This window comes from Balaenoptera musculus, chromosome 2, assembly GCF_009873245.2.
Source record: "Balaenoptera musculus isolate JJ_BM4_2016_0621 chromosome 2, mBalMus1.pri.v3, whole genome shotgun sequence".
NCBI classification, from domain to species: Eukaryota; Metazoa; Chordata; class Mammalia; order Artiodactyla; family Balaenopteridae; genus Balaenoptera; species Balaenoptera musculus.
In genome coordinates, this window is record NC_045786.1 from 75,028,204 (window position 1) to 75,050,873 (window position 22,670).

The 22,670-nt window shown below is 38.5% G+C and overlaps 1 protein-coding gene across 2 annotated transcripts in view; it reads right to left on the bottom strand.

The window, feature by feature from the left end:
* Positions 1 to 21,766, bottom strand: part of MINDY2 (MINDY lysine 48 deubiquitinase 2) — a 73,017-nt gene extending 51,251 nt beyond the window's left edge. Inside the window, exons 1-2 of one of the 2 annotated variants that reach the window (XM_036843398.1) lie at positions 20,690 to 21,611; positions 7,382 to 7,439 (exon numbers count right to left, since the gene is read on the bottom strand). In XM_036843398.1, coding sequence (XP_036699293.1) covers positions 7,382 to 7,439; positions 20,690 to 21,535 — 904 coding nt within the window. In that variant the 5' untranslated portion in view covers positions 21,536 to 21,611. Of the gene's footprint in view, positions 1 to 7,381; positions 7,440 to 20,689 lie in introns of both variants that reach the window. The other variant, XM_036843397.1, reaches the window with a different exon arrangement.
* Between the last annotated feature and the right edge of the window lie 904 nt (positions 21,767 to 22,670).

Sequence of the window (22,670 nt, forward strand, 5' to 3'; positions counted from 1 at the left end):
CGGGGAACTAACTAAGATCCCACATGCCGTGGGGCAACTAAAACCACACGCCGCGACTACTGAGCCCACACACTCTAGAGCCCGCGCACCACAACTAGAGAGCACTCATGCTGCAACTACTGAGCCCATGGGCTCTGGAGCCCGCGTGCCACAACTAGAGAGCTCACACGCTGCAACTACTGAGCCTGCGTGCCCTGGAGCCCGCGCGCTGCAGTGAAGAGCCTGTGTGCTGCAAAGAAAGATCCCACATGCCGCAACGAAGATCCTGCATGCCGCAACTAAGACCTGACACAGCCAAATAAATAAATAAATAAAACATTTTAAAAAAAACAGTATTTATTGAAAGTCTATTCCATGTTTAGCAACAGGTTAATGTGTTTGGAAATGAGTGTTTCCCTTAAAAAACTAATAATTTGGTTGGGCAAAGAACATACAGGAAACAGAATAAAATAACAATAAGGTATAATAGAGTGTAAAATGTAATAAATGCCTTAAGTACCAAGTGATTTTGAAAAGAAATATTGATAAAGCCTGTAGCACTTAGAAATATCCTTTGTAGGGGGTAGTATCTAAAGCGGATTCAGAAAAATCGGCAGAACTTGCCAAGGCAGTGAGGGGAAAAAGCATTCTTTGAGGGAGAAAGAATGATGGGAAAAGCAAATATAAGAAACATCATGCTATATTGGCAGTTTATAAGGAGGTTTATACATAAGATTTATGTTGCAGAGTGGTGGGAAATATGGCTGGATGGGTAACCTTGATCAGATTATAGAAAATCATAAATAATACATCAGTAAGTTTGGCTGCTTGTGAAAGATCGTAAGGGAATCTTTCTGTTTTTAAGTAGACAAGTGAAGGATGAAATTGGTGCTTTAAGAAGATAACACTGATATGTAGGCTAATTTGGAGAGTAGAGGAAACAAAAGAGCTTGCAATAAATCACATTCCGAAGTACCAGTATACAGAGAGAGGAAAGAATTTCAAAGAAAGAATCCATAAGACTTTGCTATTAATGGGATATTTCAGACAGACAGAAATTAAGAAACAAAAACCTGACAGCTACATTAGGCCAAAAAAGGAAGAGGGTTTCGCAGTAGATAGTAGGTAACTTATCCCAGGTGAGCATTTGGAAAAGAGGAGACACAGTCAACTGTGGGCAAAATTAAAATGCTTCAACATTGACCTCCTTTTATAGTATTTATGTTCAAAAGATAAAATAAATTATCTTTTAAAAAGTCAGACAGCACCATCATCCCAACAACTGTTTTCCTTACTATAATACGATGCTAGTCTCACCATCATACAAACTGTCTTGGATGGTTAAAATCATAGTGTATATTCTAGTTTGTGTTGTGCTTTTTTACCTCATCTTCCTAACCATTTTCTGCCTTCCACCTACACTTCTTCCCCACTTTATTAGACCTCCTAGCACTTACTAGGAGCTTTCATGTTGCTTTCTTGAGGCCAAAGCCCTCCAACAAGCCATGTCCATGTTTGGCCCTGCTCTAATACTCCAGTAATAGAAATTTCCAAATTAAAATTCCCTCCTCCTCTAACCTTTGACAATTAAAATTCCCATTCCCTGTAGTTCCTCAGCTAGGTACTAGGAAAACCTTTAATGGTTTCTTTACAATCTTTCTACTAGTGTTTGCTTATTAATGAAAAAGTATCCCTGGTTCCCCCAGAGAACTGGAGTAATCTCAAGAGAACAAAATCCAAATAGCTTAGAAAATTAAACAATTTGTTTTGGCAGGATTGGCTTTAAATAAAGTTTACTTTTGGCGAGGCAGAGTTTTCAGAATCTCTCTTCTCACATTATTCTTGCTCACTTCTCTCCCACCTTCCATTAGGATCATAGTACTTTCATGCTGTCCCTGTAGATGAGTCTCCTCACCCAGGACTTCCAAACCTCTTTAGCTACCCTAGATCTAAATATTACTTCATCAATTTTTCTTTTTCCCTATAATTTAAAAAATTCTCTACCCTATGTCCTGCTTCCTCAGGGATTTTTAAAATCTAACAGTTAGATAAATTTAAGATACCAAGATGCACTACTTATTTTCCTTCCAAGAAAAATAACATGTTAACATTTTCTTAGTACATTTATGCAGCCACATTGACTGTATTGTTGACACCTCCAAATAACTTGTCCACAGTACATGATCAGCAAATATTTGCTGGATAAGAAAAAGGAAAAATAAAAGGAAGAGACAAGTAGTAGGAATTTAAAATACTCTATCAAAAACACTTGAGTGGTGGAAAGGGAGAAGGGATATACTTTTGAGAATACTAGCCTTTCAGCATTTTAAAAATCATATTAGAAGGTGTCTAGATGGAGAGAACACATTATTTAATCTTTCTGAGCTTTGGTTACCTCATCTGTAAAATGAAGAGGTATTATAATTTATGATGCTTTTATTTCCACTCCAATCTTACCCTTTTATACTATTAGTACCTCCATTCATATGCCCTCTGTCTCTGCTCATGGGTCTCTGCCATTACAACTGCATTCTTTAGCTACGGGAACTAACAGCAAAAGAGCTCATTTTGTCTCAGAAGGTAGAATAGAAAAAGGCAAGTAGAGTGATGGTAATAACTAGCAGGCAAGAGGTTAGGTAAATGGCATCGGTCTATGATAGCACAGACAGCAGAGCCAGGATGACATAAGAAGCTGTGGAGTGGCAGCACAGTTTAAGGTTAGCACTGTCCAACAGAAATATAATGCAAGCCACAAATGCAAGCCCATATGTAACTTTAAATTTTTAGTAGCCACATTAAAAAAAGTAAAAAGAAAGAAGTAAAATTAATTTTAATAATATATTTTATTTAGCCCAGTATATTAAATGTCACCCCTGCTGAAACTCCCCCCCCCCACCCCGTGGAAAAATTGTCTTCTACAAAACCAGTCCCTGGTGCCAAAAAGTTTGGGGACCGCTGCTCTAACCCATGCATTTCAGCAGGGGTGATGTTGCCCCAAGGGGGCAAAAACTGATTCTTGGAGGGTAGGGACAAAAGTATCTTAGATATTATAATGGTCTGTGGCCTTCAAAGGGCCACAGAACATGAAGAGACATACAGTATATCTGTGGTATTAAAATTTCCTGGAGTGAGTGATTAGGACAAAGATGTCTACAAAGGCTCCTTAGGGGGGCAATACTGAAAAAAAGGTGGAGAAACACTGCTCTACCCAATCTGTGCATGCTGGGAAACTTTAGGAGATGATCCTGGACCCACGTCTCTTCTCTATACTTTCTCTCTTAATGATCTCATCAATTTCCACAGATTTAAATACCATTTTTATACTAATGACTCCTAAATTCCTATCTTGAATTTCAGTGTCCTCTGGAACTCATGGTCTCTCAAATCTTCTAAGTATTTTTTTTTCTTAATGTTTCCTTCATCTTCTGCCTAAATGAAATTTGGCTCTGCCTTGATGACACTGCAGCCCTCTCAAGTGATGTCTTTTCTCTCTCATGCTTCTTTACCGGTGAGCCTGGAGGTGGATCTACTTGCTCCTATGGTCATTCTTTCTCTTCCTCCTCCCTAAAACTCCTCAGTTTTAAAACTCATGCTATCATATAACACTACCCATTATCCACCCACCTGGTTATAGTTCTCTACCAACTTTCAGGTCAATCTGCCTCATTCCTAGCTCACTACCTCTCTATAACAAAAATCCTGCCATAATTTTTGATAATTTCAGTACTCACAGAGATGACCCATCTAATACCCTGGACTTTCTGTTTCTTGACCTCTTTTCCAACAAAAATCTTATATTCCACCTTATCTCAGAAACTCATTCCCTATGATCATACGACTTTGTTATTACCAGGCTCCAAAAATTCTTCAGCTGTATCAGGGCCTACAATCCACTAAATCCCATCACATTTTTCTTCAACATATTTATATCCTCATTTCCTCTTCATGCAACTTAAATATTATAGCTCATCATTATAACCACTCTCTACACATACCTTCAATTTCCTAGTCTCTTTCTTCAACATACTCACTTGGCAAAAACCCAGCTCTGGTTAAATACTGCTCCTCCACTATTCAGGCCTATACTCATGCAGCTGAGTGTGACTGAAGAAATCATACCGCCAATGTTGGCTGGTCTCACTAACCCCAGTGGTAATGCCCAGGAATCATACTTCATCTCCCCATTCACCTCCAACTTGTCTAGGCAACTATTTTATACCTTCCTTCTCATCTTCAACAACTCCTCCTTCATCTTCACTCTCAGCTGATGACCTGGTTTCCCGTTTCACTGAGAAAATAGAAGCACTCAAAAGACCTTCTATAAGTTACCACACCCACATCTGTCCACCTACCTGCATCTATTTTTAATACATTCTATCTTCCCTCCTATTGCTAAGGATAAAGTATCTGTACTGCTTAAGACTAATACTTCTATTTGTCTAAAATACTCTTTTCAATTCCTTTCCTTCAATTTTCTCTTTTTAAAAACAGCTTTATAGAAATGTAATTCACATACCATATAATTAACCCATTTAAAGTGTCGAGTTCAATGTTTTTAAAGTATATTAATAGGATTGTGAAATTATCATCATGATCTAATTTTAGAACATTTTGGTCTCCCCTTAAAGAAACTCTATACCCATTAGCAGTCAATCTCTATTTCCCCCCTATATTCCCAAGTCCTAAGCAACCACTAATCTACTTTCTGTCTCTAAATTTGCCTATTCTGGACATTTGATATAAATGGAATCATATAATAAGTGGTATTTTGTGACTTGGCTTCTTTGACTTAGCATAATGTCTTTAAGGTTTATCCATATTACAGCATGTATCAATACATTCCTTTTTATGGCTGAATAATGTTTCACTATACGGATATACCACAGTTTGTTTATCCAGTCATCAGTTGATGGCTATGTGGGTTGTTTCCACTTTTAGGCTATTATTAATAATGCTGCTATGAACATTCCTGTACAAGTTTTTGTGTGAACATGTGCTTTTACTTCTCTTGGGTAAAGTTGTAGGACCATAGGTAATTCTATATTTAGTTTTCTAAGGAACTGACAAACTGTTTTCCACAGTAGCTTGATTATGTTACATTCCTACTGGCTATGTACACTATAAGGGCTTCTAATTTTCCCCTGTGCCCACTCCAGTCAGGTTTTTATCCTGTGGACTCGTTGAAGTTACCAATTACCTCCTTATGGCTCAATCAATGGTCAATTTTCAGTCTTCATCCTGCATGGCTTATTAGCAGCATTTGATTCAACTAATCTCTAACTCTTCATTGAAACTCTTCATTTAGATTCTAGGAAATCAGTCTTCGGTTTTTCTTCTACATAGTTGAGCTTCTACCCATTCTTCCTCTTCCTCAGCTTCTAACCACTGGCACATCCAGGATTCAGTCCACTGATCTCTTCCCTTCTCTATCTACATTCATATTATTTGTGACTCAGTCTAACTGTCATTTATATATGTTGTCTGTTCCCAAATGTGTATTTACAGGCTAGATCTGTGCTGTCCAATACAATAACTAGTACTGACATGTGGCTGTATAAATTTAAATTTAATTAATTAATAAAATTTAATTTAATTTAATTTAAATTTAATTTAATATTCAGTTCCTCAGTCACATTAGCTATATTTTAAGATATCAAGAGCCCCATGTGCCTAGTGGCTATGAAACTGGACAGCACAGATACAGAACATTTCCATCGACACAGAAAGTTTTACTGTACAGCACTGAGACCTCTCCTCTAGACTCTACATTTATATATCCCACTGCCTCCCTGATATCTGCACTTGAATGCCAATAAACATCCCAAAACCAAAATCCTGATATTCCTCCCTAAACATGTTCCTTCCATTTTTTCCTGTTTCAGTTGATGGTAACTCTGTCCTTCCAGTTGTTCAAACCAGAAATCATGGGGTAACCCTTGACTTCACTTTCACTCCACATTCAACTCATCGGCAAATTCTGTCAGCTCTATATTCAGAATCTGACCATATTTTATAATCTCCACTTCTACTACCCTGCTTGAAGCCACCACCATCTTTTGCCAGTTTTAACAGCTTGCTAACCAATCTCCCTGCTTCTGTCTTTACACCACTAAGTTCTATTTTCAACATAACAGCCAGAGAATTCTTGTTAAACTCAAAGTCAGATCATCAGTCCTCTGTTCAAAATCCTTTAATGGCATCCCAATCACCCACAGCAAAAGTCAAAGTTGCTATAATAGCCTAGGGTACTGTATGATATGATCCCATTACCTCTAATCTCATCTCCTAATACTTCCCCTTTGCACAGTCCTTGGCAGTCATACTGGCTGTTCATCAAAAGCACTAAGCGTATTTCAGCCTTTTCCATGAAATATAATTTAGAAATCACAAAGTTTAAGAATCACCAAGTTAGAGTAAAAGACGTTTAAACAGAAATTCTATTTCCAGACATCTAGATATTCAAAGTAATCTACACTTAACTATGAGTTTCCCTAGCCAGTGAACGGGATTAAATGACATTAATTACATAAAGAAAAAGGTCTTCCAAAAGCTCTAATCTCAATTACTTCACTAAACCTACCCCTCACAAAAAAAAAAATCAGTTAGCTAGTTGTCTGGAATGGCATAAATAAACTAATCAGCTAATAAGATTTTTTAAAATAAAAATTTAATTACTAAACAACTGTAAGAATATGGATTAAGATTTCTGATTTGGTAATAGTATAAATAGTATAAATATATAAATTCCTATTTGCTAAATTGTAAAAGACCGCAGGGTGACATACAACAACCTGCTCTGTAAACAAGTTCTACTCAATGCAACTGGTCTGCAAACTGTGTATTATGGTCTGTTTTGAAATAAGAATCTTGCATAAGAATGCAATTCAATACACTGCTTCCTTCATCAAGAAAAATTGGCTATCAAAAAATTTCAGATGGACTAATAAAACGTTGTACACTCTAGTATAAGCCTCTATTTCACTGCAGACTGGTAACTAACATTTTATAGACTGGCAGAGGTCCATGAATCTTATTTTGGGTAGCACTGCTCTAAATCACCTCCTGGGTTTTAATTCAAGTCTACTCAATATTTTAAAACACTCCCTACATTCAATGTTAGAGTTTTTGTGCCATTTCCCATTCTGTAGTTTATTGGAATTGATATGTACCTTGTTGTTTTCTAGATGTCACTAGTCTCTTTATTTATATTAAAGAATTTTAATGCTGGTCAGAAAGAAGGCATCCAAGAACAGAAACATACTGATAAAAATTTTTAATTAAGAGATTAAAAATTATAACTTAAAAATAGCCTCAAAAAGGTGAAATTTGGTAATATATTAGGTTTGAAAACTTTGGTTTATTTTGAAAGAGATATAAAAATCATTCACTTTTCAACACTAACCTAAATATTCCATCAGCTGTTCAGCAGTTATGATTTCCATCATCGGTGGAAGTTTCACCTGAAAAACAAAGTATTTTTTCTATAAAATCAAATGTTTTAGATAATTAAAGTGTTTCTTCAGTCAGAAACACAAGTATGTATGTGTATTATATGTATCCACTATAGGTATACAACACTCACATTTAAAAATCTTTGTAGCTAATCTTTAATACAACAAAGCCAATCTTATCACCATAAAATTTACAGGGTGATACAAGATCTCAGAGAGTCAATGAGAAATCTATTTTCAAAGCCAAGTGCTATGCCTTTTGTCACCCATCCAGATTGTCATTATGCACCTGCAACAGTGTCCTGCATGATAGAAAATACAGTTTAAGGGCAGGAAGAGGCACCGAACATGTTTTGACAGGTCACCCATGCAGCAGTTTTACTGAAGACAGGCTTAACACAGGTCAATATTCCATTACTTCAGTCTACCTGGGCCATTTTATTTTGTTGAGTAGCTAAAATGAATACAGTATAAAGGATGGTCATAAACTGAAGGATTCATACTATATGAGTCAACCTGTAGAATTTAAAAACAGGCAAAATTAAACTTTACTGTTTAGAGCTGTACATGTATAAAGAAAAGAAAATGGATACTATAAAAATTAGGACTGTGGTTAACCCTAGGGATAAAAGGAGTTACAGTTGTAACAGGACATATAAGAGGCCTCTGGGGTGCTGGCAATGCTCTATATCTTGACTTGCGTGGTAGTTCCACTGTTTGCTTTATGATAATTTGTTAAACTGGACATCTCTGTTTTATGTACTTTTCTGTATGCGCTATATGTCACAATAAAAAGGTTAAAAGTAGATATATACGTTATAGTCATATTTAAGTTTCAAAAGTTAAGTCAGCTGCAACACAGTCTAAATGAATTTTTCAAATGAATTATCAGATGAATTACACAGATATTACAGCCAATGATTGTAAATATTTTAGCTGACTTATTGAAAAGCATACTCCTTGGTATATTCATGGAAGAAAAATAAGTACTGTAGGATGCAAACTCGAACAAAATAATTAACATAGCAATGACAGAATAGCAGCATAATTAAAAATTCCTCAGGAATTACTATTTCATGATCATTTAAATCAGCAATTTCTCCAACAACGTGTTGAAGAAGGTGCTCTGGGTCTTTATGTTACCAAATGTAGTAACAGTATGTCACAATTTTTTGTTTATTTTAATCAATGAATAAAGTAAGTGCTAAAAAAGATCCCTGTAAAACAGAACAGTTTTAGACCCTCTGAAAGCATACATGACAGTTGGTACTTATGAGTTAGTCATCCAGTGGCTTTATCACTCAGTGAAAACCAAGAGTTGTCACGGAGGTTTTGATCATTACTTGTTTCTAAATTATTCTTATTTTCTAGGACATTTTTAAAAATTGTAATAGACTTTTTTTTTTTTCCGGTCTGCACCGCATGGCATGCGGGATCTCAGTTCCCCGACCAGGGATTGAATCCACACCCCCTGCAGTGGAAGCGCAGAGTCTTAACAGTCTTAGAGTCCCTGGGACCACCAGGGAAGTCCCAGAAATTGTAATAGACTTTTTTTTTGGAGCAGTTTTAGGTTTACAGAAAAATTCAGCAGAAAGTACAGAGAGTTCCCATAAAGAGTATATTTTTCAAATTGAAACTCATTGGCAAATTATAGTCCCCTGCTTGTTTTTCTAAATAAAGTTTTATTGGGTGTCACTCTCATTTGTTTATGTACTGTCTTTGGCTGCTTTTGCACTATAATAACAGAGTTGAATCTTTGCAACACAGACGATACGGCACACAAAGCCTAAAATATTTACTATCTGGTCCTTTACAGGAAAAGTATGTTGATCCCTGCTTTAGATGATTTTAACTGCTTTTAGATAATATTTTATCAAGGTGTTTCAATACCACTTGGAAGGTCTGATATTTAAACCAGTAGTTTATATACACTGTGAATATTTACATTCTGAATAACTGTCAGACCACTCTGAAAGTCCAATTTTCACCTAACAATGCTTCTTAAATGAGACCTATATATTCTTTTACTCCAGACAAATTCAGTGCAGAAATATATTCACCAGAAAATCCCATAAACAAATAGCTTATCCTCTTTTGGTCAATGTAGTAATCCCACTATAAAACTGTCAATAAGAAACCAAGGCACTAACAGGTATATGTATTTGGGAAATACATTCTACAACCCTAGATTTCTACAAATAGATGATTTCAGGGTTTAGTCTTGAAATTTCCAAATAATAACAACTGCCTATCATGTCTTGCTTCAAACATTTGAAGTAGGAAATGACAACCTTTATAGAGATTTTAGAAGTGGGACAACAAATACGCAAATATTTTAACTATTCCCAAGCATACTGAGTGGTATATTCATTTCCCGAATCTTAGCCAACAAAATATTCTGGATGTTCACTAAAGCTAGGGACAAAAGAGTATAATAGTGAAGAAATGCCTGCCTCCCTCCCACTAATACTTTGGAGCCATCAACAGATCTTAATTTTTTTTAACCACAAAATGATCTTCCTGAATGCTTGCTTCTCTTTTTGCTTCCCTCTACCACCATCACCACAAAAGCAAATGCTGAAGACTTTGTTAATGATCCTAAGACTTTCTTTCCTTTGTCTCTTTAGAGTCTATTAAAGAAAAAACAGGTTATGGGAAAGCTAGCTAAGGATACAGAATTTAAAATTGTGGCATTCTGTCTGAATCTCTAAATTTTAAATCTTATGATGAAAAACAGACAAACAAATGAAGTATGACCTAGATTCTCAGATGGTCCTCTTTTAGTAATAATCTATAACATATCATTTACAAGTAAATTAATGTATTCAAGGACACCTAGAAGGTACTCTAAGTAGTTTAAATATTCTTCCTAAAATTTGAGCAAAACCTCTCAGTACATATTAACACACAGTTTCAAATTAATAGAGTCCAAAGAAAATGAAGCTTTTATTATCTAGGAAAATAAATTATGTCCTATCCTATAAATATTTTATTATTCTAACTAGATTTCTATTAAAATTAATATTTAAATAAAATATTTAATATTAAACATTTAAATTAACAAAAGAATATTTAAATAAACAAAAGGAAATAGCTACTACAACTCCAAATATTCAACTGTAGGATAAAACATCATTAATTCAGCCCAATTATTCTGTAATTCTTAGTCATTCGAAGAGTGAAGTGTACTTGAGAACAGACTCAAGAGAGACCAAAAATAAAAATAACAAAACCTGCTTAAAGTGTTAATATCCTGAACAGAAATGTAAAACATCTCAAAAGTGATATGCCAAGATTTTGATACCTATAATTTTGATGTAGGGGAGAGGGGGGAGAGAAATGCAGGGGACCCAGTAATAACAAAGAAATAAGGAACAGTTTATATAGCTAATGGTAAGTATGAAAATGACCAGCCAAAGAACATTGTTAAATGTTTAATTACAATACCAATTAATAAGTACTCAAGAAATACACCGTTTGGGGTTTCCCTGGTGGCGCAGTGGTTAAGAATCCGCCTGCCAATGCAGGGAACACGGGTTCGAGCCCTGGTCCGGGAAGATCCCACATGCTGCGGAGCAACTAAGCCCGTGCGCCACAACTACTGAGCCTGTGCTCTGGAGCCCAAGTGTCACAACTACTGAAGTCAGCATGCCCTAGAGCCCGTGCTCTGCAACAATCAATCAATGTGATACACCACATTAACAAATTGACAAAAAATCATAGGATCATCTCAATAGATGCAAAAAAAGCTTTTGATAAAATTCAACATCAATTTATGATAAAAACTCTCAACAAAGTGGGTATAGAGGAAACATACCTCACCATAATAAAGACCATTTATGACAGGGCCACAGCTAACATCATACTCAATGGTGAAAAGCATTTCACCATTTCCTCTCAGATCAGGAACAAGACAAGGATGCTCAACCACTTTTTTTTTTTTTTTTTTTTGGCCACCCAGTGTGCCTTGTAGGATCTTAGTTCCCGGACCAGGGATTGAACCTGTGCCCCCTGCAGTGGAAGTGCGGATTCCTAACCCCTGGACCACCAGGGAATTCCCATTACCACTTTTATTCAACATAGTATTGGAAGTCTTAACCACAGCAACCAGACAAGAAAAAGAAATAAAAGGAATCCAAACTGGAAAAGAAGTAAAACTGTCACTGTTTGCAGATGACATGCTATACACAGAAAATCCTAAAGACACCACCAAAAAGCTACCAGAACTCATCAGTGAATTTGGTAAAACTGCAGGATACAAAATTAATATACAGACTTCTAAAAACAGCAACTTTCTTTCAATGAAATCTTATATAAAACATTATCTGAAATATATGTATATATGTGTGTGCGTATTTTTTTTTTTGCTGTGCCGCACAGCATGTGGGATCTTAGTTCCCCAGCTAGGGATCAAACCCGTGCCCCCTGCAGTGCAAGCACAGAGTCTTAACCACTGGACCTCCAAGGAAGTCCCGTGAAATATATTTTAAATGAAGAACTGACAGAACTTTGTGACCGGTGAAAAGTGGAGGATGATGCGAAAAGAAAAATTGAAGTTGACTCTAAGGCTCAGGGAACTCTAAAACTTAAGATCCATACATTTAATAAAAGTAAGACATTTGGTAAGGGAAGGTAAGTTTGCGGAAGAAAATGATGTCTGCTTCGTAACTGTGAAATTTAGTTTGACATTCAAACAGAAAGTTGAGTTGGAACTCAGGAGACAAAATTTTTTTAAAAAATATTTATTTATTTAGTTAGTTAGTTAGTTGCACCAGGCGGGCTCCTTAGTTGTGGCTCGCAGGCTCCTTAGTTGCAGCATGCAGGTTTCTTAGTTGTGGCATGCATGTGGGATCTAGTTCCCTGACCAGAGATCGAAACTGGGCCTCCTGCATTGGGAGCATGGAGTCTTATCCATTGCGCCACCAGGGAAGTCTCAGGAGACAAATATTTTTAAGTTGTCCGTGAATTATTTGATTCCTGTGCTGTAGTCTGTTTTTGCGTTACTTATGGTAAAAAGGATCACTAAATAATACAATTTCTTGGGAATTCCCTGGTGGTCCAATGGTTAGGGCTCCACACTTCCACTGCAGGGGCTGTGGGTTCAATCCCTGGTTGGGGAACTAAGACCCTGCAAGCAGCACAGCATGTCCACAAAAAAAAAAAATTTCTTCTCAGTTCAAGTTTCACTGATTTTGAATATGCGGCAAATCATATAGTATTCGTAATTTTTTTAAGTTGAAATTGTAAAGAAATTATATTGTAAGTATTATTAATGGGAATCAAAGAGACGAAATGCAGCTTTTTTCAAAATAAGGGCTAAAAAACTTAAGGATCCTTTCAACATGCCTTTAATTCTGGCTCCAGCAAATAAACATGTATTATAAGCTATTATACATCATGCTTTATATTCTAATTTCTTATAGGTAATATTCATTTATTATTAAGAATAATTACTGTTCTTAAAAATACTAAAAATCTAACTGACTTTCTACATGCCATCAGTATTTCAAATCAGGAAAATTTAATAAGAGACAACTTTCAACTTCGGCCAATTTGAAACACCCTTACCCTCAATGTTTATCAGAACTTAGACCCCATTCTCAGAGTAATATTGAGGCCTATTTAAAACTATTTAAAACCATCAGAAACTGCAGATATATTCACATGTATTAGATTTTCAAGAATGTCCTATTTTATACGCAATTCAAAGGTTTTAGAACAATGAAGAATGTTTTTCCAGTGAAACTGTCCCAGTAAAAGATGTATAATAAAAGAAGACATCTTGGGGCTTCCCTGGTGGTGCAGTGGTTAAGAATCCGCCTGCCAATGCAGGGGACATGGGTTCGAGCCCTGGTCTGGGAAGATCCCACATGCTGTGGAGCAACTAAGCCCATGCGCCACAACTATTAAGCTTGCGCTCTAAAGCCAGCGAGTCACAACTACTGAAGCTTGTGCACCTAAAGCCCATGCTCTGCAACAAGAGAAGCCACCACAATGAGAAGCCCACGCACCACAACGAAGAGCAGCCCCCGCTCACTGCAACTAGAGAAAGCCCGCGTGCAGCAACGAAGACCCAAGGCAGCCAAAAATAAATAAATAAATAAATAAATTTATAAAAATAAATATAAATAAATACAACTTTAAAAAAAAAGGCATCTTTAGTTCAAATTTCACTGGACTTATATTTAAGCAGCTCAGCAAGCTTACCATGCTGAAAATCTAACCAAAGAAAAAGTGACAGTGAAACATTTATATTAATTGCTTGAAAGACAGATGAGAATAAGATAAGACAAGAGAACAGTTAAAAGGCTACTGAAGTAGTCCAGGAGAGAGATGAAAGTGGCCTGAACTAGGGTAGTGGCAGGAGAGAGAAAACTTGACTACTGAAAATATCAAAGAAAATACTTAATAAACTTTGATGGTAAAGGCAAGCTCGTTCACCACAGAACTCAAGAAAGGCTCTGAAATTGGAAGTGTCAGACAATTGAGAGGACATGGGATAAAACACAGGGGGCTAAAAACAGAAGGAATCTGTACAAAGAACAGATCCCCAGGATTTGTTCTAAGGAATCATGAAGTCTATTTCTGCTTCTCTGACTTTATCACTAGCTCTTCTTCCACCCTGGTTTGTCCCAGGCCTATTGTCCACCAGGCTTACTCTTACCTTGAATTTTAACTTTCCAACCAAATATCTGAAGTAAGAGCTCAGGTTCTGGAGTGGGTATAAACTTACCTTGGGTAAGTTATTTACACTTTATGCACCTCAGTTTTCTATGTACGTAAAATAGGAACAATATCTACACAAGGATTTCATGATGTGGTTGAGAAAATTAAAAGAGAAAATGCATATAATACATGTAGAATACTTAGCATAGTATCTGGACATAAAAATAATTGAGTACTTACTGTTATTATTCAAAGCCCTAGGATTACTGATACCACCTGTGCTCAAATGCCCTTCACCTGGGACTTAACAGAGACAAGGATGGAAGGAGAATGGGAAGGTTTTCCACTGAAGGACTACTCATAGCAAAGGGAGAGGAGAAAATGAGGACATCACTAATAGGACAACCACCACAGGGAGTATTCATAATATCATCAGCCCATATCCACTTTATCTGACAAACCCAGAGATATTACACCAATCCTAATTCTTAGGAGAGACTGGAAATGAAAGCCTCGGAAGTGTTGCTTGCACCTTTTGTGTAAACAAAACTCCACCACTGTGTGAAGTTTTTAATCTCTTCTTACAGGATCTATATTAAAAAACAAACAGGGTGGGCAGAGGCTAAAATGGAATCTTCAGCTCACCATCTGTTTTTCCATTTTTATAGATAATACACTTGGAAATCCTCAAAAGAGCTTTGTGCCTACTTTAGGAAAAGGGGAATATGAGAAAATTTGTGCAGTTGCAATATTCCTATAAGTCAGGAAGTAAAAAAAGAAAGTAAAACCTAGTCAAAAGTAAGAAGAGGTATCTGTGAAAAGGTATGAGAAAAGAAAAGTCATCAAGGAGGGAGGGAGAACTAGAGCAAAAGCTTTCTGGTAAGAAGCTCACCCTCTGCAGGTGATAATGAGACAGAGGCTATGTCCGCTTGAACTTCACTGAATTTTCTGCTAATGGCCTTTTGCTCATTTTGCTCTTGGGTCACTCATTTTTTTCTTTCTAATTTATAAGGGCTCTCTGTAAATTAAGAAATTAGCCCTTAGACACATACAGTAATCTAGCAGATAATTCCCTTAGTTTATAGCGTGTGTTTTGACTTGACTTAGTTCCTGGTGAAGTTTTTTTGGGGAAGAGGTATCTTTTTGTCCTTTTTCTTTTTTTTAACCTTAAGTTTTTTGTTTTTTACTGAATCAAATGTATCAATTTTTATTTTATATTGATAGTTTCTAGGTTTAATGTCTGGAGCAACAAACCTAAGGTAAACAAACTTGCTTAAGAATCCTGCTGTTCCTCCCTTGATGTGGAGTAGGAGATCCTCTCAGCGTCTGCTAAGCAAAGAAAGAAGAGGAAAAATTTCCCACCCAAAGGACTAGGGAGGAGAGGGGATGTGCTTCCAGCATCTTAAATCAGAATAGTGCATTCAGTCTTCCATTAAAATGTTACATAATAATTAGATACATAATGATTAGATATTACAATACTATGTCTTCTATTACAATGTACAGTATAAGTTATATATATATGTGTATGTGTATATATATATATATTTTGAGTATGTGGGCCTTAGAACCTATATTCTTTCTATAAGAAAACAGAAGTGTGACAAAGCAGGGACTCCCTCTATTATTAAAGTAATACCTTCATAAACATAAAAACATTAAGGCAGAAGTTTTTTAAAATGTTTCATAATGCAAAATTTGAATCATATGGAACAGCCGAAAAGTAACAGCATAATGAACTTCCAAGTACCCATCACTCTGCTTCAGTATTTATAACATAGGCCAATAACATCAGAAAGTAAATTTTATATTTTATGTATCTTCTGACTTGTTGATTTTTATAAACACAACTGATTAATTGGGCCACAGCCCTCAAATAAACCTATAAATGGCATTGTTTTATGATAGATAAAATGAAAGATTAAAGAAAAACTATTAAAAAAACACCAAAAACAGTATAAAATAAAGAAGCAAAATGAAAATGTATTCTAAGACTTCAATTTGGGTCAATTTACCTGGTGTCAGCTAAAGAGAATTAGAAATTTGAGCCTGAATTAAATTTAATGAACAGATTTCCTTCTTTCTTGATTTGTTGGATTATCACAGCTCAACTATTTTACAGATTAGTAATGATCACCTACTTTCCAACAGTCCTAAACCAACACTTTTAATTAAAACTCCAACATTTCCAACTCAGTACTTACCATGTTTGATAATTTTAACTGTCATCTCTCACCCAGAATCATCATCGCACTTACTTCCTTTGAATCACTCAAATCTTCCTAATGTATTCAGTTTATTGATTTTTTTTTTTTTAGTTCCCCAACCAGGGACCAAACCCGTGCCCCCTGCAGTGGAAGCGCAGAGCCTTAACCACTGGACCGCTAGGAAATTCCTTACTGATTTTTCTCATTACTTCATTCTCCCCCAAAAAAGATGATCAACTGTTTTACTTTCAATTCTTAATTCCATTGACACTCCATGAATCAACCCTTGAAAAGCCCAATACTTGATAATCCTAACCAGTCATTCTTCCTGCTCCTATTTCCAGGGATGAGAGAACTATTTGGGGGGCGGGGGGGGGGAAGCAAAATTGACATACTAGAAGTTTTAAAAGAATACCCCAATTTATCCATGGCCACTGACTACTTTCTGCTTATGCCTCAAATTCCTAGGCATAATCTTCAATGAGATGAGAACTTCTTTAAAATACAACATAATTTTCTCACGAAATTCACCCTTCGATGCTTTACAACTTCTCTCCTTAATTACTGGCAAGTTCAATAGCTATTACTGATGAGATCATCTGTTATTCTGCCAAAATGCAGAATGAGGCCTCAATTTTCATGTCTCTCTATCTTAACATGACCTTGTCTTTGTATCTTCCTTCCATTACTTCAGAAAAAAAGATTGTTGTTGTTTTCCTCTGAAGAGAATTTTACCACCTATTCTGAGGATTCCATGTTATCCTGACTTTTTAGCGACCTTGTTCTCATATCTGTCCTTTTTGGCAAAATCTTTCCTACTCCACCAGTTCCTTGATGCTGCTGCATTTGACAATGATAACTGACCTTTTTTTTTTTTTTTTTTTAAATTAGAGTTTCTCTCCCACACTACTATCATGACTTTGTCCTCTCTCTAGTTCTCATTTACATCTCAAATTGTGCCTATACTGATTTCTTTTACACTGTCTCATCTTTACGGCTTAGCATTCCCTTCTCCCCAACAACTTTATTCCTCTGTTTTCCTCTTTATTCCTCTGTTTTCTCTATGTCTACTGGAGAACTGGACGGAAGAGGGAGGGAGAAAATAGAGGGAGGATGTTTATACTGGCAATTTTTAGTTCCTCACATATACTGGGATGGCAAATAGTTGAGAACTATTCACCACTCTCTTTGGAGAATTCATTTATTCTCACAGATACCATACTTATATCTATGCAATAATTCTCCAGTTCAATTTTCCTCATAATTTTGACGTCTTTCCTGAGGCCCATTCTATGTTTCTGGAGGCACAATGGACATTTATATTTTTATGTCCCACTAACAGACAATTCCAACCTGACACAGCCAAACTCTGACATCAACTTTCCCATCTAAAACACATTCTCTACCTTTTGAATGATCCAACCAATCTCTATTACCCAATTAGAAAAAGTATCACATCCTTCATTTCCTATATCCAGATAGCAATCAATTCATCATTTAGGCTGTGACATTATCCTCATCAGAGAGAAGGGGCAGAGAATTTCCCATCCAAAAGAGCTATCCTCATCAATTCTTCCTGCTACACTCACTACAATCTCATCTCCAGTCTAATCTCAAATGAAAAGACCCCTTTCTTTATGTCATTCCTCTATCCAGCAATTTATAGTAGCTTCCTATTATCAGCTGTATATAAAGTCTAAACATGCCTAATGATGGGTCCTCTGAAATCTGACAACTACCTTCATACCCTATTTACTATTTTTCTCTACTACAGCATTTCTCAAACTTTTTGGTCTCAAGACCCTCTTCAGTCCTAAAAATTATTAAGGATCCCAAAGAGCTCTTGTTTAAGTAGATTATATCTATCAAGATTTACCATACTAGAAATAAAAATTGAGAAAAATTTTAAACGCAAGAATGCACGAGCACAGAGTCTGTTAACTGTCAGAGCAATGATGTCATCACACATCATACAGCCTGAAAAACTCTACTGACGCTGAGAGAATGAGAGTGAAAAAGGCAAAAAACAACTTAGTACTATTATGAACAGTACTGACCTCAGAAGCCCTGACTCACTTTGAGAACACTGCTCTAGCCAACCTTGCTTCTCTTAATCGATCTCCCCATCAGTCACTGATGATTACTGATGAGTAATTTTTGTGTGCATCAACAGCCTTGAGGCAGAAAAAAGGCTAAGAACCAAAGATTTATAAAACAATCTCGAAGTTCCTTAGCATGCCTGCTCATTCAGAGTCTAACCCACCTATCAATTTTATTTCCTGCTACTGCCATTTCCTTCTCCTCCTCCACTGCACTCCAAGCAAGGTTGGAGTCTCCAGATAGAACAAACCTTTTTCTGCTTCAGCATCTTTGAACACACTATTCCCTCTGCCTGGAAGGAACTTCTCTTACTCATCCATCAGACCCACTACACAGGTTACCTCTTCTATGAAGCTTTCCCTTGACATGTTCCATTCCCAATTACACTTTTCTCTGTAATTCCACAGCATATTTAGAACTTCTACATTGCAATGTGGTTATTGTTTCTATGTCTGTCTCCCCATTACTAATGAGCTACATGAGGGCACACTTGCATCTTACTCATCTTTGTATTTCTAGTACCTCACATATAGTGGGAACCCAAATGTATGCTGTCTTTCAAAGACAAATTCAATGCTCATCTATCCCCAAATATTTGAGACCACGGTACTTGCTCTTTCCTCTGAACTTCTGCAGTATTATGTAGAAACTAGGAAGTGAGAAAAGCCTAAAGGAAACTGTTACTCCTTCTGACAGAAAGACTGGGGACTTTGGCTCATAGGATGAAATTTAACTCCCTAGTCTGACATTCAAAGGCTTTCATCAAGGGGCTCTTCACCTTTTCAATCTTATTTTCTATTATCCTGCAATATGAACTTACCACTCCTGTCATCCAAAACATACACACACACACATTATCCATTTTATTTTCATCCCTTTTATTTATACCCTTCCCTCTCCCAGGAATTCCATTTTCCTGTTATTTTATTTTATTTTTTTTAAATCCTGTTATTTTAAATCCTACTTTTCCTTAAAAGCTTCCTTCAAGATCTAAAAATTCCATGAAGCTCTCTGGGACTATGCCAGACCAAAGGAAAACTTCACCTTTGGGGATGTCTAATGCATTTCAATCTGCTTCCTATAACCTAGTATTTATAGTGTATTGTCTTGCATTGTTCTTTAGTAATTTCAAGTAAGTCGATGCTGCAACTCCAAATAGCTCAACAGCTCTTTAAGCGCAGGCAGTTTTCACTCAAAACATTTGAGTGCCATTATGTACTAGATACTGGTAAGATCTAATCTTATTTCTTTCGCATTAGCCCTTGCTAGAAAGGAAGATGAAGGGACTTAATAAACACTGTTTCCTTTACTTGATTTTCTTCCTAACTAGTCACAATAATCCAGGTTATTTTTTTCTAGGGAACATTTTATCTATAGATACAATCCCCAATTTAAAAGTAAAATATGTACTCTAAGATGCATCTTCTCAGCACTCTAAAACTGCAAGCTTAAATAAGACACTTCATTTACAGGTCCTCAATATATTGAGTCCTCGATATACTTCCTTTTGAAGGGCCCTTCCCTCTTTTGCTCCTTTAACTTGAATATATCTTTTCTTATTTTAGTTGTTATAATTTTAGCTCCCTTCACACATTCTGATGTGTGGTTACTGGTAATAATACCAGACTATTTAAGTAGAGTCAAAGAAATGAGGCAACTAAAAATCATGCATAAAATAAAAACAATCTTTGAAAACCAAGAAGTTATGGTAATTAGGTCTCAGGCCACTGCTTTTCCTTAAATGGAATTTGTCTAAGGGGCCACATCTTCCCCATCACCATGTCCTTAAGTATCCACACCCAAATGGAGCAAGCAGGCGTTGGAAAACAGACTAAACGTAACCATCAAAACTTGCTCCCTGACATCACGGATTGATGGTAACTTCTGAAGATGATCTTCCCCATTTCTTCACTCTTTTGCATACGTGAGAAAGTCAGTAAGAAGGAATAACACAGAAAAATATAGGTTAAAAAAAACAAATCAAAGGGTTTAGGATGCTCCTAGACCCGGCTGTTTCCAAGTATATCAGCCATAGCTGAATGCTGAACGCTCATCACTAAACGCTACAAGAGAGACCTGAGGTTGCCGGCAATTCTTTCTGACATTCATAGGAGAACACTCTTCCAACAAGGGAGTCTCAGAATGAGTTGCACGTAAGAAGAAAAAGGGATGGATTGATGAATGAGGGGAAAAACAGGAAGAAGCCATCAGCTGACAGGCAGCAGCACCCTCGCCCCGTGTTCCCCCTCCCCAAAGCTGTAGGAAATAGAAAGCTGCGAAGTGTACCTTCCAGGCCAGAAGCAAAACATTGAGGATGGCCAGTAAAGGGCAGGGGCCATTCTCATTCTGCGTGATGATGGGTGTGTTCTCTTCCTTCCACTGGATCCACTTGATATGATAAACAGACTGTCCCGGGAAGCGTTCCCTGGAGGCCGCCAGCACCTGGGCTGCCTCCCCCTCCTCCTGCTCCTCCTCTCGGCACAGAGGCACAGCCCGGGGCAACACCGCCGCGCCCTCCTCCTCCTCGGGGACCCTGTTCTCAGCTCCTTCCTCACTATTGAACTCGGAGCTACTTGGGAAAGAATGCAGGTTAGAGAACGACTCCAGGGAGTCCAGGCTCGGCGATTCCCCGGGAGGGCTCGGGTCGCTGCAACTGCTGCTGAGGCCGCCGCCGCTGCTGGGTTCCTCGGAGCCCGCGGCCGCCGACTCTGCCCGGCAGGTGCCGGCGGGATCCGGGAGGGCGCCCGCGTCTCCGGCCGGACCCAACTCATGGTCGGCTCCGGCCTCGGCTGCCTCCGGGGAGGCGGTCACCTTGTGCTGCCCTGTCAGAGGCGCCTTCTGGGCAGCAGGACTCTCCAAATCGCTCCCCTTCAAGTCCAAGCCCGGGAGGGAGCTGCAGGGTACGAGAACCCGAGGCGAGCCGGCGGGAGAAGCCGAGTCCGAGAGGCTCCTCCCGGCGGCTGCCGCCCCCTGCCCCTTCCCGCCGTTGCTCTCCGCCGCCCATACTCCAGGACCATCCCCAGTGGCGAGCCTGGTCTCCTGTCGCCCTTCCTGCGGAGAACCCGTCCCTGGCGCCGGCCCGGCGGCCACTCCGTGTTCTAGCGGCTGCAGGCTCTCGGGGCCGCTCTCCATACCCAGCCGCCCGCCCCTCGCTCTAAAGAGACCGCGGCGGGTTCTCCTCAGACAGCGCCTCAGACGCCATGACAGAGGCACTGGCAGCTAGAGCGGCCTTGCGCGGCCTGGGCCAGGCACGTCACGGAGAAGGGCACCGAGAGCGCGCGCGCGCGCCGCCGCGCCGTCCGTGGGCCCCGGGCGTTCTTGCGCGCCGCTGAGGGAGGGCGAAACTCGCTGCGGCGGCCTATGCGGCCCCGCCCCTCCCGCGCGCCCGCGCGCTCGCGCGCTCCTGCTCGCGCGGGGCGTGGAGGGCGAGGCTAGGAAGGTGTGGCCAGGAGGAAAACATCCTCTCATTTTGTGGCCGGAAGTTGGACTCTGGGGCAGCTCGACCGCGCGCGGCTTCTTTAAAGGCCCGCCGGGAGGCGGTCAGCTAGATGTGACCCTTCAGAACTGGGTCGTGTGTGTTTCAACCTTGGACTGAAGGATGGGGAGGTGGCAGTGGTTGTAGTATTTGAAAAAGAGCTCATCCCTGAAGAGCTCCGGAGATTTGTTTCCCCAGCTTGTAATATGGAAAATGGAAGGAATTTCTTACGAGATATAGATTTTAAAGGCTGGGATCCACTCGAGGTGTTTGGATTACTGCACTGCACAATTTCCAGTCTCCCTCGGTTTTGGCTGAGAAACACCGTGCTCCTCACCAGCTACTGGTGAAAACGTTCGCCCTACATGAGGCATCAGTGCGGTTGTGGATATTGGCCTGCGCGGCAAAAAAAAAGTGGGTAATTTGGGCCAATCATAATAAATTAGCTTGTGCTTGCATTAGCCAAGTCTTTGCGGTTTTGTTGACTTGGCCTCATTTTGCATGGAGTGGGAAGTGCCTGTTCCTGAAAAAGTGACTTTTCTATTGAGAATCTACTCCTCTTAAGGCCATTCAGTTTTCAGAGAGGGCAGACAGAGTAGGCTGGAAGTTTTGTTGGTGACAAATAAAAGGGGATTTGGGTGCTACTCTAACCCACTGCGATCTGTTCCCGACAAGGGCTTTTTTTTTTTTTTTTTTTATTGTCTTTCCATATTTTCTAGGTTCTGGGGATACAAAACTTGACAAGATATGTCTTCCTTCGTAGTCAGATGTATAAATTCCTGATACCTAATA